The sequence below is a fragment of the Botryllus schlosseri genome, chromosome 11 (genome assembly GCF_051294905.1).
Source record: "Botryllus schlosseri isolate E-star chromosome 11, Bs_hap1, whole genome shotgun sequence".
In the NCBI taxonomy this organism is placed as follows: domain Eukaryota; kingdom Metazoa; phylum Chordata; class Ascidiacea; order Stolidobranchia; family Styelidae; genus Botryllus; species Botryllus schlosseri.
Genome location: NC_137246.1, coordinates 7,096,772 through 7,114,368, shown reverse-complemented (window position 1 = coordinate 7,114,368; position 17,597 = coordinate 7,096,772). Strand labels below are relative to the sequence as shown.

General features: G+C 40.9%; 2 protein-coding genes and 1 long non-coding RNA gene across 4 annotated transcripts; all 3 read right to left on the bottom strand.

Moving 5' to 3' along the window:
• Nucleotides 1–2,587: 2,587 nt before the first annotated feature.
• Nucleotides 2,588–5,569, bottom strand: LOC145451172 (ubiquitin recognition factor in ER-associated degradation protein 1-like). Its single transcript, XM_080329670.1, has 10 exons — nt 5,467–5,569; nt 5,275–5,410; nt 4,997–5,029; nt 4,811–4,932; nt 4,621–4,751; nt 3,846–3,920; nt 3,659–3,791; nt 3,519–3,596; nt 2,822–2,980; nt 2,588–2,766 (listed from the first exon to the last, which is right to left on the bottom strand). Exons 1-10 carry the CDS (start codon nt 5,467–5,469, stop codon nt 2,686–2,688), a joined length of 951 nt encoding a protein of 316 aa, XP_080185796.1. The 5' UTR covers nt 5,470–5,569; the 3' UTR covers nt 2,588–2,685.
• LOC145451162 (uncharacterized) lies at nt 5,567–10,750 on the bottom strand. The gene is made up of 2 exons (XM_080329660.1): nt 6,865–10,750; nt 5,567–6,520 (listed from the first exon to the last, which is right to left on the bottom strand). Exon 1 carries the CDS (start codon nt 9,710–9,712, stop codon nt 6,956–6,958), a length of 2,757 nt encoding a protein of 918 aa, XP_080185786.1. The 5' UTR covers nt 9,713–10,750; the 3' UTR covers nt 5,567–6,520; nt 6,865–6,955.
• Nucleotides 10,751–12,335: 1,585 nt separating this feature from the next.
• On the bottom strand, nt 12,336–17,242 carry LOC145450687 (uncharacterized). Of its 2 annotated transcripts, XR_013918565.1 has the most exons (5): nt 16,979–17,242; nt 15,540–15,636; nt 15,151–15,301; nt 13,330–13,502; nt 12,336–12,436 (listed from the first exon to the last, which is right to left on the bottom strand). It is a non-coding gene; the product is annotated as an uncharacterized LOC145450687 (long non-coding RNA). The 2 variants fall into 2 exon arrangements; XR_013918564.1 differs by lacking the exon at nt 16,979–17,242 and having other exon boundaries at nt 15,540–15,922.
• Nucleotides 17,243–17,597: the final 355 nt, after the last annotated feature.

The following is a 17,597-nucleotide window of genomic DNA, read 5'->3' as shown; positions in this document are numbered from 1 at the left end:
ACATTGGTAACCCTAAGTTAAGGTAGAACAGAGAACAGAAATATACATTTTGCTATTAAACTACTTAACTATACTAGTTTACGACAACGTAAGCTGTAAGCTTCGATCACTTCGTTCGCGGTCAATTTATTTTTGAGAGAGCAATGGACGTTCAGTAAAACGCACGATCATTGAATGATTGGTCGCTCTCACGGGTTACACCAGTGTTTCGCCAACAATCCGAACATATGCAAAATACAGTGATTTTTATCGACACCGATTACTTGATGACTTGAAATTGACTCGTGAATTTTGCTCCGAGTCACGATCGCGAGTCAATCCACATTTCTGATACGTCGAGTCATGTCAAGTCAAGTCATTTTAGCAAAGCGACTCGAGTCAAGTCAAGCCATACGAAAAAGCTGACTCGAGTCAACTCAACACTGACTGTTACCGAACTGTTTTCTTATGCCAGGGGTTCTTAAAGTAGCCTGTGGGTCGCGAAGGGTGCAAATTTGAGTCGCGACCCCATGATAGCGATCTTTTAATATGTATGCAAGATTTGCTGGATTTCTTGCAAATATAATATTTGCATGGGTAATACTCGGGCAGTGTAGAGGGAGGTAAAGAGCTCGGTCGTAACTGAATACGCAAACAAATGAATCTGACTGAATTCGCAATTGTGAAATGTGAAAGTACGGTGTAGCCTATATCTAGAATCGTTTGACCAACGCGCGTTCGGACAAACTATATGCAGCGCCACAAAGATCGGTGGAGATGGAACCTTGGCTCAGAATGACTGCAGTACAAATGCGGCCAGCAGAGGAGAACAATAATACACCCCGATTCGAAATCGCGTGCGTCACATACGTTTTATAGAACTGCGTTGCGTGCAACTGGTTGTCTGCAACTTCTTTAGTTCATGCCATACCCGTAAATACGTATCGTATTGACATTTAAACTTGCCATTATTACGTTGCGTGAGATGCCAACAAAATACAGATTTGGGTCACGCTCTAAAAAGTTCAAGAACCACTGGCATATGCTTATTGAATTTAATTATAGCGACACGTCACGTACAATCGTACATCAGGCGACGCGAGAAAACATAGATTTCGACATGTGCGGTGTGCGCTGGTCAGGCGAGCGAATACGCGTTTTCCATGGTTTCGAGATAGCGTAGTGGACGGTAGGTGACTAGGTGTCACAGCTGCAATACGAATGGGTAGCGAGCATGGCTGTGCAAAATCAAGTAGGCTACCCGCAAGATTCGATGCTGTATCGTGTATTAACTGTATTAGGTTTTGAGTCGAGGTATCCCTCATTATGACGAAACGTCAGTATGAATTGAAAATGTTCAAATCGGGAGGCTACATTTCATAAGACCACCAAAGAATATATTGCCAGTTCTACAACACATTGAGGTTCATTTGGTATTCTTTCGACCATACCTATTCCATTGCACTTTGTTACAATGCCTCCAAGATATGTCATTTCCATCAACGCGCATAAGCATTCACTAAGTTGACTTTGCAGTGCAGGGACGGGCAACATACGACCCGCTGAGTTTCTACCCTGGAAGTATTGGCAAATTTTATGCGTCACAAAATGAATCCAAGTTTGTCAACCTGAGACATACGGACATGAAACTACTTGCCCTGTCCGGATACATTCGCGATCATGGATCGACATTAACGAGACAAGGCTGCATCCTGCATTGCAATCTAACTGATGTTAGCGTGCACTCGTGCAGTTTCGTTACATACGACATGCAGCCAGAATTCAAATAACTTGTTGACAACTTTGATCGATGTCCGATTGACTTTAAAAAGTTTTGTTAATGAATATTAGATAGTGTTTGATCTACGCTATAGACTTGTAGTTTACATTAAATACGATTTATTCCGTGCATAGGTGTATAAATACTAGGGCTGGGCAAAACCGAGGACCTGAGTGATTCGATTCTGAATCACGTAAAACGCTTCGAGTCGAGTATCACTCATTATGACGTCACAACAGAATATAATATGTCAAAGTTTAAAAATGTACCTTTTATCCCACCACAAAGAATATAATGCCTGCTATCCGTCACATTAAAGATACTTTGGTATTTTTTCGACCATACCGATTTCAATGCTCTTGTTGACAATGTTGTGTGATGATGATGACTTTTAAAATGTGTTATTTCCAGTAACGTTCGTAGCTTTGTACTATGTCTCGTAGGCTGCGACACGGCCAATCAAGGTTTCCTCAGTGGAAAATGGTATGAAAACTATAATTCTCGATAGTAAATTAACTTTTAGGTGTGAGGAGCGCATAATTTCAGTACTCGAAAAACTCATCTTTTACTACTCGACTCGAATCATTACAATAAATACTCGATTCAGATTCGAGTACTCGAATCATTGTGCCCAGCCCTAATAAATACGTGATTAATGTATATACTCTGTGATCCGGCCCCCGACAGAAGTTGGCCGCCCCTGACACAGAAGAAACAAATAGTATAGGTCTAAAGCTTTACAGAGTACGAGTTGAGTCTCCAACCGTTTCTTTAACACACGCCGGCCTCGAGCGCAAAAAACTACATTTCTCCATCTGCAACAACGGGTTTCCGTAACCAAGAGATACACACGCCTCTTATTCGTTGGACAAACAGCCTATAAATAAACCATAAAACACAAACACAAAAGCAATCCATATAGAATTTTAGGACTTCCTTTTCTTTCGCAAAGCGTTTCCGCCGCCAGCAAACGCCGAAAAAGAAGGACCGGCGACTTCTTGATCTTTCTAAATTGCGGAATTACGAACAACATAAGGGCGGACTGGAAATGACAAAATATACCTTATCGGTCGGAGTGTTGTTCCTGATATAGCGAAAGTTTCCAAAAGCCCAATTGTAGTTGGGTATTCCTCGCTCAAATTCGTTGATGTCGATATCGACTTTAGGGTCATGGACGTTCTTCTTCTTGCCGTCTAGCCTCACTCCTTTACCCTGGAAGCCCTGCATAAAATTAATCTGATTAAATATATGAAAATCGGACGGTAAAAACATGCAGTAGCTCAGAATAGCAGTTGGGTGGACTCAGAGTAGAGCAGCATTAACAATTGAATTAGGCGCTCAATTTTGAACACATCTTCCAGCAAGCCTACGCTTTTTATCCCGATCCTCGCGTATGTTGTGCTGGCGTAGGCCAATAGAACATAATTGATAAGTCTCGACTTTGTCGTTTCAAATTCAGAATGAATCATGGCTTGTCATGGTATGTCAGAATTAGTTCTGTGCCTACTATAATGCCCACGATAAATGAACGTGACTCCCTCAGATGAAGCCGGAACCAGAATTATTAGATGGAAGTGCACAGTGATAGGAATTGACGTGACATACCCGCAATGATGCAACTAAAGTTTATGACGTATATTATCAAAACGCACGAGTCACACGATCATCCTATCTATGAAAAATACCAGCTCAACAAACCAGACGCATGTAGGTGCTACCATATATTACGGCAGAAATATACTGCAATACTATATGTCACCTGGAAACCTCTGTTTTCCCGAATATATTCTTCCAGCGCTTTTTTCACATCGGGCGTCCCAACGATGCTACCACAAACCTTGAAATATGACAAGCAATGAAAATTCACCATTAACAAGACGCCATCAGTTCCTCACAAACCTCTTCTTCTTCTTTTGGCTTTTCACGCTCCGGATGAGTGTAACCGATTGGGGTGGCAAATTCCACACTCATGTCACACTCTATGATGGAAACCGCGTCTCCCGGTTTCACTTCCAGTACGCTCAGATTGTATCTATGTTCATAAAACGGATTTTTGATATTGCACAAGCCAAGCAAACACGCTTACTTTTTGTTGTTGTACTGTATCGATATGACGTCGGCTTTTGACAAGCAGGCGAAATTTCGCAGAGCATTTTCTAAACTAGAATCCTGTTAAGGAATCAAATCTATTTCCATCCGTGTTCAAGACTTTTGCACTGCATCACTCTGGGATTAGTTACAAGAAACATATAGTCCAACACCCGAATTGAATTTGATAAGGTGTTATAAATGCGGCATATATTCCATCACAAAGATTGCTTATCTCAACACTGCCTAGCACATGTTATGTCAATGATAAGTAATGAATATGCTTGCAAAAGAAAATTATTGCACAAGGCACACTTCAGATTGACATGTGAACATATTTTTTACCAGCACTGTGTTCTGATATTGCTGTGGTTACTAGGTGTCAGACAGAGAACAGCTATTAAGAAATTCAAATCATAATTTATTTCATAGCATGTCCAAATCTCAAGTCCATAACTAAAATCAGTTCTGAGAAAAATCCCAATTCCAAATGCATGCTCAGTCCTGGTCCACGCCCCACTTTATCTTACATCAATTTAAAAGTTATGTCTTATACATGTTTACTGCATCTGCAATTCTGCATATTTCAAGATTTTAAAAATACTGGTTCACTGACCACAAATACAAGGAACTTGTGTTAAACCCATCGAAACATTCAATGGTGTCTTCTGTGCGAGTAATGACGGTAACTATTCTACAAGAAACTGGTTTCACAAACATTCCTAGTTAGCTTCAGAGCTATATAGGCATTAAATTTGTGTTGAAAAGGATACACTGCCTTCGGGTTCGTAATATCCAAGAAATCCGGCGAATGAGGTTGAAATTTTGAATAAGTAGCGACAGGCAACGTGCAATTTTGCACTCCAACCAAATCGCCTTGGCTCACACACAAGTTTTCCATCATCTAAACACAAATCGATACATGTCAAGTGAAGGCCAGACTAGCCATTTCGCAATCCTCACCCAGTAGGGAAGATAGATTTTCCCTTCGTCCGCTACAAACTCGAGGACTCCACAGTGCGTTGTACGGTTGCCTTTGACATTTGTTAATTTGAAAAGCATCGGGTACGATATGTGCAGGCGACCTGTTTGATATGACAAAAAAATTCTGAAATTCTTGTTAATATGTCAGCAAAAATAAATACTTACTCAGTTGGTCAAGGGCAGACGGAGGCATTATAACTGAAGGAAAGAAGATATTTTTATTTCAGATTAGGAGTTGTAACAAGAGCAGTTCCGTGATGGTGTAACCGAGTACTATTATCCAACTCAAGTGATCATGACGACGCTACAAATCATCTGCCCATAGCTACAGACAAAGGTGGGCGACTTTTGCTTTAAAATCTTCCACAGGACATTTGACCACGATCAAAAAGTACATATCATCAATTCATCGACCTACCAGGGCACGACACAATCCGACTTACTTTTCCCCCCTTTCTCAACATCCTCTCTCTCCTGTCCCGGCAACATCAGTATCGAATAACACCTGTACTGAGTACTGAAATTTGACATCCGCGGGCCGAGACCCATATTGTCGTTGAACATCCTCCCGAAATCGAACTGTTTTAAGATCGGAGTCGGCACCCTGTAGTTCAACAAACGCGAGGAAAACTTACCATTGTCAGAAGTTCTGTCGCGACCGACTATTGCACTGGGTAGTACGAAGGCTGCAGTTGCAGCTAGCAACTATTTCTATGGTAAAGTTTCCGAACTGTAAAAATGAACAATTTCGTAATCAAAGGTAAACGTTAAGAAAAGGCAGTGTATCGCGCACTTCACCATATTTCAACATTTTCATCACAAGACGGTAGTATGGAAACTAGGGGTAGGCACAATGATTTAAAAGTACTCGAATACGATTGGTCACATGGCAGCATACAAAACATGGTAGTAGAAAGCTATGCACGTGATCGGCCCACAGCAATGTCAGAAAATGTAACGAAACTGGTATGATTGAAAAAATCCACATAATCTTTCATATGATCTCCGCGGAGAGGAGGCAAAGATGAGACGTGCTATTTTTCCGTACAATTTTCTAACGGACAGATTCATTCAACTATGTTGTTCTGATAATGTCATTCTATAGTCCTACCATACTAACAAGCCAAATATATTTGAGGCTGGACAGAAAAATGCCAAGTAAAGGTATTTTTATAGCCCTTGTGAGTTTTTTAGATCTTTAATATACAATTGAATAGTATATTCGTATTGAAATGAACCTGAGTATTCGTGAAACGATATTGTGATACGATTGTACAATGTTCCCTCAAATTCTCTACTAGTTGCTGACGATTACCCCTGACGAGTGTCAGCCGAAAATAACCGGGTTCATATGAATATGAGTATACTATCCCCTTGTAAGTTATGACTATGAGGATTCATGTTTTCAAGGGCTTACCAATCATAATATTGCAAATTATAAAACGACATTACTGGAGCTGGTAAAGTGCAATATCAGCAGCTTTATCATGTACTTACCTGTCAAAAGCAATAGACAAAATTTTTTTCTTGATGCTCAGAAGGCATTACTCTTTGAGTGGCGTTGAAATATCAAAAAAGTGTCTTTACCTCCTCTATCCTAGAACTGGCATTATTTTATTTGTGGTCTCATTTGAACTTTCCATATCATTCATGCTGTTTTGACTTCATGTGTAATACTGGAATATTTGACTTGACTCTAGTCCAGTGGTTCCCAACGTGGGCGATTTGGCGGTCCAGGGGGGCGATAGGGGGGCGAAAATGGACAAAGGGGGCGACAGGGGGCGAAATTAGCCAAGGGGGCGATGACGCGCCAAATCGGCTGACCTTTTTTTTTTTAGTCATTCACCTAGCAATGCGGAGAGAAAAACGTTATTTTGAGCTCCGAGCGGGGAAAAATGACCTTTTTTCTTTTTTTTTAGTCAACCCGCCAGTGATTACAGTTTGTATGCCCATTTTTCGGTACACAAAATCTGGGGGGCGATGATCGGTGTAAAGCTTGAAAAGGGGGCGATGGTTCGAAAAAGATTGGGAACCACTGCTCTAGTCCAAATCAAATTACTCAGGTACTTGATATGCTTAGTCCTAACGGTAACGCACAAATTCAACGAAATAACAAAACAAACTCTATTCTTTCAACGCAAACAAAACATCATCCGCGCTGACATTCAGTCTCACGCGAGAATACAAGTCCCTCCGTCCGCCTTCCAACAACACCAATCTGCTTTCCGCCAAGCGCTGAGACATCTGAACTACGGTAGACACAGAAACAGGCGCGGCCCCTTCTAACTGACACAAAGCGGCGTGCTGATGCACCACCATTCCCAACGTCGCTTCTTCCACGCCGGAACGTCTAAACTCCGAGACTACTGCCCGTAAAAACAACTGCTCTTGCTTTGAACAACTGCGAATCGCAAGTATCATTGGCGTCGCGAACATCTCCTTCAACGCTTCATGAACATGTTCAACTCCAACTTCTGTTTTATGCTCGAACTCAGCCAATTCCGTGGCACGCCTGCAAATATCCAAACAACGCCTAGCATCCCCCGAAATGGCAGCTACCTTTCTAGATGCCAACTGGACGGCGTCTTCATCAAAAGAATTCAGTCCTTTCAAACGCGACGACACAATTTCTTGCAGTTGCTTGAAATTATAAGGACGGAACGTGAGACGCGTTAAACCTAACCTGCTCGACACTCTGTTCATCATGATTCTCTCAGGTAGATCCATAGTGTTTGCTATCGCAACCACAATCAATTTAGCGTGCCTGTGTGTGGGCCAGTTGAACAAATGATACAGCACGTCCTGCTTCCTCGTCCATAATAGATCTAGTTCATCCGCCAGAACCACAGTGGACACTTTTCTACGTTGTGCGAACATCTGCGACAGTAAATCCGCGGCGTGATCGGCTGTGGCTTTTTGACCGTTCAACTGACGCAGGAGTTGCACGTAGGCTTGCCTCGGCTCGGTTAATCTCATGCCGTTGATGTCTATGAACGTAAATCCCGGTATCTGGCCATCGTCTGACGTGTCTCGTAGACACTTCATGACTTCTTGCACAGTAGCGGTTTTCCCAGTGCCAGGCACTCCTGATATGTACATGCAGCCACCTCCGCCCGATCGAATTTTCCCTTCTACGAAGGAATACACTTCTTCGAATTGGTTTTCGCGGCACGGCAGACAATCGGGCACCGCAGACACGTGAAGGGAGCCTCTCGCTTTCCCGAGATTGCCTTTGGCGTGTTTCACTGGCGTGACCCGACTAGGCATGAGAAGATGTTTCTGCTTTATCGCTTTGAGTTTGATAGGAGTAATCGCGGCCTTTGATTTGGTCATCGATTTTCTTTCAGTCTGTTGTTTGCTCGGCGTATTTATAACAGCATCATAGGAGGTATCGGAATCAACATCCTCGTCACTTGATGCATCGCACGCATCTGCGGAGAAGTCAGATTCAGAGGCATCATCGAGAGATTCCTCATCGGGAGACAGAGGCTCTACTAATTTCTTGTACGTTTTCGATCTCAACCGAGACGATTTTCGAACAGATTCAGATAGTTCTGAACTCGAGACAACGCAAGAAAGATCATCATCGGTGCCCGAATCGACTTTTTTGGGTGATTTTTTGGGGGAGTCAGTCATCGATGCGGAGAAAGTTATTTTCTTTTTGCTTGACTTTTTGTTGGTCTGCTTTACAGAATAGTCATCGTTTAAATTACGACGTAACTTGGATCTGACTTTGCTCTTTTTTGACGAATTCACTGCCAAAGACGAGGTATTTTGATTCGTTTCGCAAGGTACATTAATCTCTGAATGAAAATTGTTTTCTTTTCCCCCACCACACTTCTTCAAACTCGATTGGAGCGGTTTTGGCGGTGAATTCAACATGATTGAGGCAGTTTTCAAAGTCAAGGATTGAACATCGTTTGAGTTTGGGTTAGTCAAAACTTTATGGGTAGGTTTACTGATGTCGTCACTGTTATCGGTATCCATCGGAATTGCAGCACTACGTCGAACGTTTACACTGCTTTTTCGTGGCTTTATGGAAGTAGGCGTTGATGATTCAGAAGCATTTACTCCACGGATTGGCAATGAATTCTCATCACAATAATTCAAGAAATCAAGGACAGCGGACGCATCAACTTTGCCAAAGGCAGAAGCAGACGGTGCTGAGACTTTGGCTTTGAATGGCTGACGTACATTTTGATGCATTTTTAATTCTCCGGTTGGACTTCTTTTAGCAGCTTCAGAGAATTCACGGTCAAGCTGGCGAGTTTTGGACTTTTTGGGGGGACTTCCAATTTTCAAATCATCAGTCGCGTAATCACCATGTCGCAAAGGTGTTTGCCTCGCGCGTTTCCCGGGACTTTGGATCGTGGTTTCTGCTCGAGATTCCAATTCGTGCGCTCCAGCAGAGGTGATATACCGCATCGTTTTACCGTCAAATGACCTCCGATAAAAGAATTCATTCACATCAAAGTCACGATGTTCCGTGCTATCTGGATGTATCCATTTAACGGAGCACTTACATAAGATACTATCTAAATCAATGCTATCAACTCTGACTGGTGTTGCTAAGAACACCTCTTTCTTGTGAAAATCCTTGCTTCGAAATTTTTTTGGGATTTCGTGCTGAGAAAAGAACCATGATATATTGGCTTGCACCTCGTCCGAGAAGTCCTTTTTGTGAAAGCTGGATATTCTTCCAATGTATTTTTTGCTATTGGTCGGTCCAGCAATCACAACGCAATCCCCGGGATGTATAGGTTCCTTTGATAGCCACGCGACGCATGGCTCGTCTTGCGCATTTCCATCCTGTTTAAATTGAGTCGCACTTTCTTTTGATTCAATTTTCAGTCGACCGCTTCCGTATTTTCGAGATGACATAATAACTGAGCTAAAAAATTTAATTCAAGAATATATTCAGAACATAATGTCAAACTTTAGAAAACACAAAATATTAGAACTATAGTATAAATATCAAGTCGCATATTCAGGAATGCTTTTGCGCGATTTACTCTATAGCTAGAACACAAGACATGCTAACATAAGCCTTATGGTTGACAATACATCTTTTGACCACGGTGGCACAGCAGCCGCCACACAAGAAGAAAGTGACTAAATCTTAGTAGGAGAATGAAAAACGCAACAGCCGCATACCACGGATATACCAAGCACTTTAGCAGCCATAAAAGTGTGTACAATTTGTGAAATATCCAGTCAAAATATCAGAGAAAAGATATAGGGTCACATGCACGCAAAAGGAAAGTGAAATTCAACAGTGTCAGGCCTTTACTCTGTAGTTTGCTTGCTAATTCTCATTTTTGTTAATATCAAAGGAATCAATTAATGTTCATTATAGGTTTTTCATACAGAACTCTGTGCCCGAGCCACTAAAAATATTTGCGGTTTTCAAGCATAGGCAATTTCAGCTACTTTGATCAATCACACATCACAATAACCCTGTAGCCCCTATCACAATTCATAAGCAAAACGTGTTGAACACTGGACACGGTCACACGGACAGTGTTGAATATGACTTCTAACACTTCTCGGCAAACGTGATGAATGTTTGGAAGAAGCCCCTTTCGGCTTTTTCAAGTTTCAAGTGGAAGTATTATGGAGTGAACACTGAACAGTGAAGTAGAGTTAGAAAGAAACACAACCGTCAACCGAAGTGGAACCAGGAACAAGCTTCCCTGCCTGCGCTTGACTGCATGACTTACCAATGCTAACCTCAGAGAAACCCTGTTCATGCAGATGTAGAGGTGAGCGATGCCCTTTTACATGTGCGCAAAATATGGTACAACATTCCTGTCTGTCCGCCCGCCCACTGTCCGGGAACTGTGTTGCTGCTTGCTGGCAACGCTTCCTCAACAGCTGATTGATTGAGCGGACCGCGGTAGACAGAAATGGCAATACTAAACTGCGGACCAAACTGTTTTCAACTACACTTTGTGATTGATTCTGTCAAACAATACTAATCGTCATTTCATTATACTGACCATAGGATGTATGTATATTGTATATACGACTCATTGTTCCCGAACATCCGCCACAGTCTCATCACTGGAAGCAGAGATGATCACAATAAGTTCAGGACTCAGGATCTGGCGCAATTTTTAGCAATAACCGGACTGGATTCGGATTTTTAAATTGATCCATAGCCGAATGAATGATATTGATGAATGAATGATGAAAGAATAATCAATAAGGCATTTTATTGCAATTATTAGAAAAATCAGACGTTGATCGACGCTGTATTAATTCAAGGGGTGTTAACTTGTTTTTTTTCATCCTGGTTGTTAACAGGCGTTTAACAGGCGTCCCCTGCAGCACCCGTCCCCTGTTGTTGCGATACGGCCCTATAATGTCATCTAGCCTGCGCCCCCGTTTTTTTCTCCTCCATGCTATCCGTGATTGCTGAGCGCCTAGCAGGATAGCTGCGGATACCAATTTTCGAGTCTTTGGTATGACCCGGCCGGGGATCCAACCCACGACCTACCGCTCGAGAAGCCGGATGCTTTGACGACGAAGTTGCGATACGGCCCCATGAGGTCATCTAGCATGCGCCCCCGTTTTTTTCTCCTCCATGCTATCCGGGAGTTTTTTTTCGAGTCTTTGGTATGACCCGGCCGGGGATCGAACCCACGACCTATCTCGCTTGGTATCTAAGAGTTATGGTCCAACCATGAAATGTATAATTGTATACCTCGTATATTATAGTGCCGTACTGTGGCAACCGATAGACATCCTGTCCTAGAGTAATTTACCTCTAGTGTAAAACCCTGATTCGAGAGAATCAGCTAGACTCATTTGATAAACCTACTTGTATCATCGTCTGAAATATATTCGTATGTCTTGTGTAATATCTATGTAGTCAGCCAGCTAACCTATAATACTTTGGTTAGCTATACTTCTACTCCTGGGAACGTAATAACCTTGAATCGTTGTACCGTCCAACAAGTCGCAGTTGAAGAGATTCGGCGTTCTGAACATGGAAGATATGCGGAAACTACAAATCGCCAAGCTCTCTTGTTTGTTTTGAGGTATTCATGGTGTTTGTCGACTACTATGGTCATTTACACCAGGCCGATATTCTAGGGCAGTGGTTCTCAACCTTTTTGGCTTCGCGGACCCCTTTTGACCGCCACGGACCCCCTCAAGTTTTAGTACAATTTTAGCTCTATTATCCCAGTAAACACAGTACAGACCAAAGATGTAGAAAGCCGAGCCCGATATAGTAGATATTAGATCTCGGCAGGTCGTAGAAAGGGGGATTTTGTGTCGACTCAATTCAATGTCTTTTCCATGTCCTTCAATAATGTAAATATTATGCAGATGCTACAGCCTTTAAACATGGTGAGTAGAATGTAGATCCTACATTTAAAGAACATCCTGATATAATAACCTGTTTTCTACCACTGGGCATAACCTGATCACGGCTGCGTACACACACACACACACCACATTATCTACTACATATTAATCACATTTGCGGTAATTTAATTAGAGCCAAGTAGCAATGAATGAAACTATGAGAACAGTCAGTAATCAGAAGGTTTCATCGTCTGATGATGATAATCCCTCTGGCGTTTTCTTTTCAACACCCTGTAGAAATAAAATGAAAATGACGATTATTAGCCAAGACATTCGTACTGCGAAAATGGCAGAGGTAGCGAGTAACGAATGACTCCTACATTTTTTTCACCCATACTTACTAAAATGGATTTGATTCTGGACTATTTCCACTCAAGTTTTCAAGTTTTTATTATTATATTTATTATTATTATATGTCTAGAGAACTGACTTCAATCGCCACTTTTACTTGATTATCAAGATCAACGATGACTACTTCAGCAATCTTTGAAAACAGCCACTAACACAAAAAGAATTCTTGACTAAAATTTCTTCACATTCTGTCAAAAATGATCAATTCAACAATCCAAATGAATCAATTATTTGGCAGCTAGTTGGAGAGAGATATACTCAAGTCTAGAAAGTGGAATGATACTCTGCCTGGAAAGCTGAAGACCTAACAATATTGTGTACAGAGAACAAAACATTTGAGTGGCGGCACTGGTATAGACATTAACAAATTATTAGAATTGACAGCAAGATAACCAGCAAGACATTAAAATGAGAATTAGTGCAGTTTCTTAGGCTGTAGTGATACTCAGCCAGTAATTGACCTAGCAGAGAGCAAAACGTTGTAAAAAAAGCGAGCGAAACCTCCGACAAATGATACGATAAAACATTAGTATCGACAGTCTTACTAGAAGCAGAATAACAATCATGAGGGGTTAGAGAACAGAAGCCCGGGAAGTGACCATCAGAAATTACTGCATACTGGCCGAACAAATCCATGACCACTAACAAATGGTCTTTTAATAGTCAATATTGATACCAAATGACACCACCCCTATTTCACCGCAACATTTAGCAAATACAGCGCCGGAGTCAACCTTATAAAGCGCTAACCAAACGCCCATTAGTTTTCCCACCTACTACTTCGCGGATGGAAATACGCATTAAAGCGAATGGACGCGACTTGTCACACTCTTGCTATTTCTGCTCCCTTTTTCTCTTCCTTCCTCTTGAGGAGAGAAACAGTCGGCCGCGTTTCCGGATCGTGAATTCCCGGCTTAAGGGTGATTCTTCCTCCAATGGTCAGCACCTTGAAAATTGAGAACAATGTTGTTGCAAAATGCATGACAATTTGAAAGTTACATCATTCTAATTATTCCAGTTATGGCCGTGAATCGTTACAAGTGCGGTAACCATAAGAATTATTACTATACTTCAACTACAAATACAATATATTGTATAAAATAATTACTAATTCTTTTACGTTGATCGAGTCCCAAATGGATGAAATATGTCATAGAATTTGCTAAATTTTTTTGTATAATTTGACAGATTCCGAAATCTTCTCAAAGTGCACCTTTCAAAAATTTGATATCAAGACTCCCAACATTTTACAATTCGAAGTTGGATGGCTTAACCAATACAAGCGAACAGTTTGTATCGCAATTGACAATTATGTAGAGAACGCTGCGAGACATGCGAGTAGGCCTACCCTAAAACGTTTCTCTGACATGGACATTAGGGCTCTTAAAAAATGACTTTTTTCTCAAATCGTTCTGGCTACTTGATAAAATTGTTAGGTTACCTAATTCAAGCCTACACACCAAATTTGGTTCAATTCCAACCAGTAGCCGCATTGCTACAGGAAAAGAAAGTTTGTATTTATTATGTAAAAATAAATGAAAAAAATTTGAAAATTTTCTGTTCACCCCATGAAAGTGTTAGGTTATGTATAGAAACGATGTTCATCAAATTTGGTTCGATTCAAACAAGTGGAAGCGGAGTTATTGCCATCGAAAAATTCGGATTTTAATAAAATAGTATTTACGGTGGGCACCACTATAATAAATAATTAAAGAATTGTGTCACGCTGTCATACTGTTTTACGCAACCTTTGTTATGCACTGCATTGTTGCTGTGTTCTGGCTCCATTGATGTTATTTCTAAATTCGACATTAATGCGTCATAATTCTCCATCTGGTTTTGAATTCAACTCTGTTTTGCTTCCTTTATCGTGCCGGTAGCTCTTTAATAGGCACGCGAAAGTTCTTCGGGTTTCAATAACGTTTATCATGAAGGTACTTTTGAAAGCAGTATTAAAATTTTGTACCACCAACCAGTTATTTAATTACTATTTATCTTCAAAGTAAATGCTCATTGCATGAAGCAGGGTTGTAAGACTCGAGTCAGGATTTTCTGTTGACTCGACTTGACTCAGGTCATCTTCTCAAAGTACTGAAATGACTCGACTCATTGCGCATGACTTGAGACTCAGACGGCCAAGACCGACATTTCATGATTATTTCAAAGAATAGTACAGCAAATCGCTATTGGGATTTTGTCTATTGATACTGGTATTTGAAAATGCGGCCAGAAACTGCTAAAAGTAAGGAAAATTCGTATATTATAAATGCGACCCACTCGATATCACAAAAAATATATAAAAAGTTGGTTTAACAAGACTTAAATTGGAAACTGAGCAGCTAACACAATGACTCTGGCTTGAGTCATAATACCATAACTTGGACTCGGCCCTCTGCTCGCTGACTTGGACTCGGACTTGACTCGGTGGTGAATTGAATATGACTCGAGTCAAAACTATAAAAGTGAGATTGACTTGCGACTCGGAGCCTTGTGACTTGGTTACAACCCTTGCATGAAGCCTCAATAGTTACATGAGTGGGGTGACTAGACAAAGAACACAGTGACATTTGCAGCATATCATGAATGTCTCTTACTATATGTGATCTTGTTCAAATGGAGGTTGATGAAAGCGTATTTCCCATTCTTTCCGACTCTGCTATAATTTCACCAGACTGGCAACCTTCTTCATGATGCTTTTTGCTGACTGACCAATATTGTCGCCGCCAACGGTACGAGTGCAAATGTCTGATATGTCAATCTAGGAACAGAATTAGTTGACTGTTCATGACCGTCCACGTTCAGAGTTGCATCTCAAAGATGCCAAAATAAGCCTAAATATAATCCAAGCAATACGATCGTCCACTTTGACTGACTGAATTTCTAAAATAATAAACATAACACCTTGATAGCTTCCACATCTTACGTTTATATATACCGTCTGCTATCGGCAAGCATTTGAAAATAAAAAACAGATTCAACATACCACATCTCTTGCAAAGGCTTTTGCTTTCATTCAATATGTCATCAAACTTCTTTAAATCCTCCTTTGTGGTGAGTGGCTTCGTTTTATCATATACAATCTATGGCGGAATAAAAGTTTCGGATAATTTCTGAAACGAACACAATTTTCCACACAAAAGTCAATTGCCACACGAAATGCCAAATGCTACGGTCCCATTTTACAAGGTATGGCGAGGTAACGTAGTGGTACCCTCCATTATAGCTAAACACCAATGAATTGCGGGTTCGAGCCTGACACGTCGACTCCATAATTCCTACCGAAGTGTTGGCCGTTTATCTAGGCTCCTCCTCGCCATCTGCTCCGCATAGCCATGTCTTAAAAAGCCTAGGAGTGGGCCGTGCTATAAGTGGGCAGATGGTTGCCGATGAACTCGGCACTTGGGTAATTCGGCCCTCGGGAAATTGTGTAATGAAGTGTATTAACAGCTATTAATATGAATTATTAAACCAATAATAGTATTATCAAGTGATTCGTCAATCTTGTAAGGAGGTCAGGGCATCCGTAGATCACGCAGTCACGGCGTGATTAGATCACGAGTGCGTAGCCGCGGGAAATAACGCAGCGCTCATATACCGACCACGCGCGGTCTGCTTGGAATCGATGGCGTGAGTGACAGGCCTGTGTCGTGTAAGTTTTGAGAAGATGGATCTTGGCGTTGTATGTGAGATCGAAACTGTGGAAGATCAAGCGGCGCTTCTTCGTTTATCGATCACGACAAGCCAGTGTTCCTCATCAACAAATGTTTCGCATGATCAAGTCAAAATAAATTAAAGCAGAATAACAACTGTTTTAGCGGACATATCAAATCAAATGTTGGAAAGTTCATGTAAATTAGCCCAAAATATTATCTTACTGTGACCATATTCTATCAATATGGTCTGGCTAGCCAAATTCTCTGGGCCAACATAAACCAGCTGCGCTTGGTTTCAACGATTAATAATCTTGTCACTGGATTCGAGGTATAATTGCACTCAAATATCAAATTTTGCTCCATTAATCAACATCAAGTTGAAAATGTCCATTCTTGCACCAACTTTTATAAAATCACGAATCAGTGTTCTACAGGTATGTATATCTATATGACTTATATACCTAGAAAATTCAAGCATAAATATTATGATATACCGTAGGTATAGGTACCGGTAATTCAGATGTTTGAAGCGACTTGGACAACTAGATAATTATAGTGGTCTAATTTCACTAAATTAGAGCGAAATGCCAGCAATATAATTGTAATCTAATTCGGAAAAAACGGTTTAGCTCTAATTCTAGCCTGGAAAAGCTGAAACTTTTCTATAGTTGTCTACACCTGTTTTGCAGAAAGTCAAACAGCTCTAGGCGTCATATACTACAGGCAATTCGAAATACCCCATAAGCTATATGCTACTGCGTATATATACCTTTAACCCGCTACCTCAGTCAGTCACAATTCCTATATATTTACGGCATTTACCATACAGAAAGAGCGAACTATGCCTGGCTGCGACCTGTTGCGCGTCAAATCTTTGTCCGGCGCGATGACGTAAAATTTGAATCGCCGAAATATTCTAGAAGTCACGCATCGATAATCATATTCCTAAACGTACAACATCTCACTTATTTAGTTATTCTCTGAATAAAACTATTAGCCATACTCGTTGAACATGCAAGATTACCGAAAGAACGAATATATATATAATGAAGATCATATATATAAGAAGAAAACGAAACTGTTCGAATTTAGAGCAACAACACGAATATACAACACCGGTGACATCCTCACGCAATACAACGAAGGGAGAACATTGTTTTCTAATGGATAGAACGAAGCTACCGCATGAGATCGAACAAAACCGGATAGGAATTCATCGTGATTGAATGTACCGACAAAGTTATCCTTTCTACGTATTTTAGTCATACCAGCGAGAGATAGAAAATTTGCATTATTAGGTTAACTACCGGATATAACGAAGCCTAATGCATGAGATGGAACAACACCGAGTATGAATTTATTCTGATTGAATATAACCACAAGACCAT

What these genes read in the sequence shown, in the direction of transcription:
- LOC145451172 (XM_080329670.1), bottom strand. An exon ending in AAATCTATCTTCCCTACTGG is followed by an intron (nt 4,752 to 4,810) that starts GTGAGGATTGCG and finishes ATTTGTGTTTAG; the next exon opens with ATGATGGAAAACTTGTGTGT. An exon ending in GGGAAAACAGAGGTTTCCAG is followed by an intron (nt 2,981 to 3,518) that starts GTGACATATAGT and finishes AATTTTATGCAG; the next exon opens with GGCTTCCAGGGTAAAGGAGT.
- LOC145451162 (XM_080329660.1), bottom strand. Translation starts at nt 9,712, where the DNA reads ATGTCATCTCGAAAATACGGAAGCGGTCGACTGAAAATTGAATCAAAA.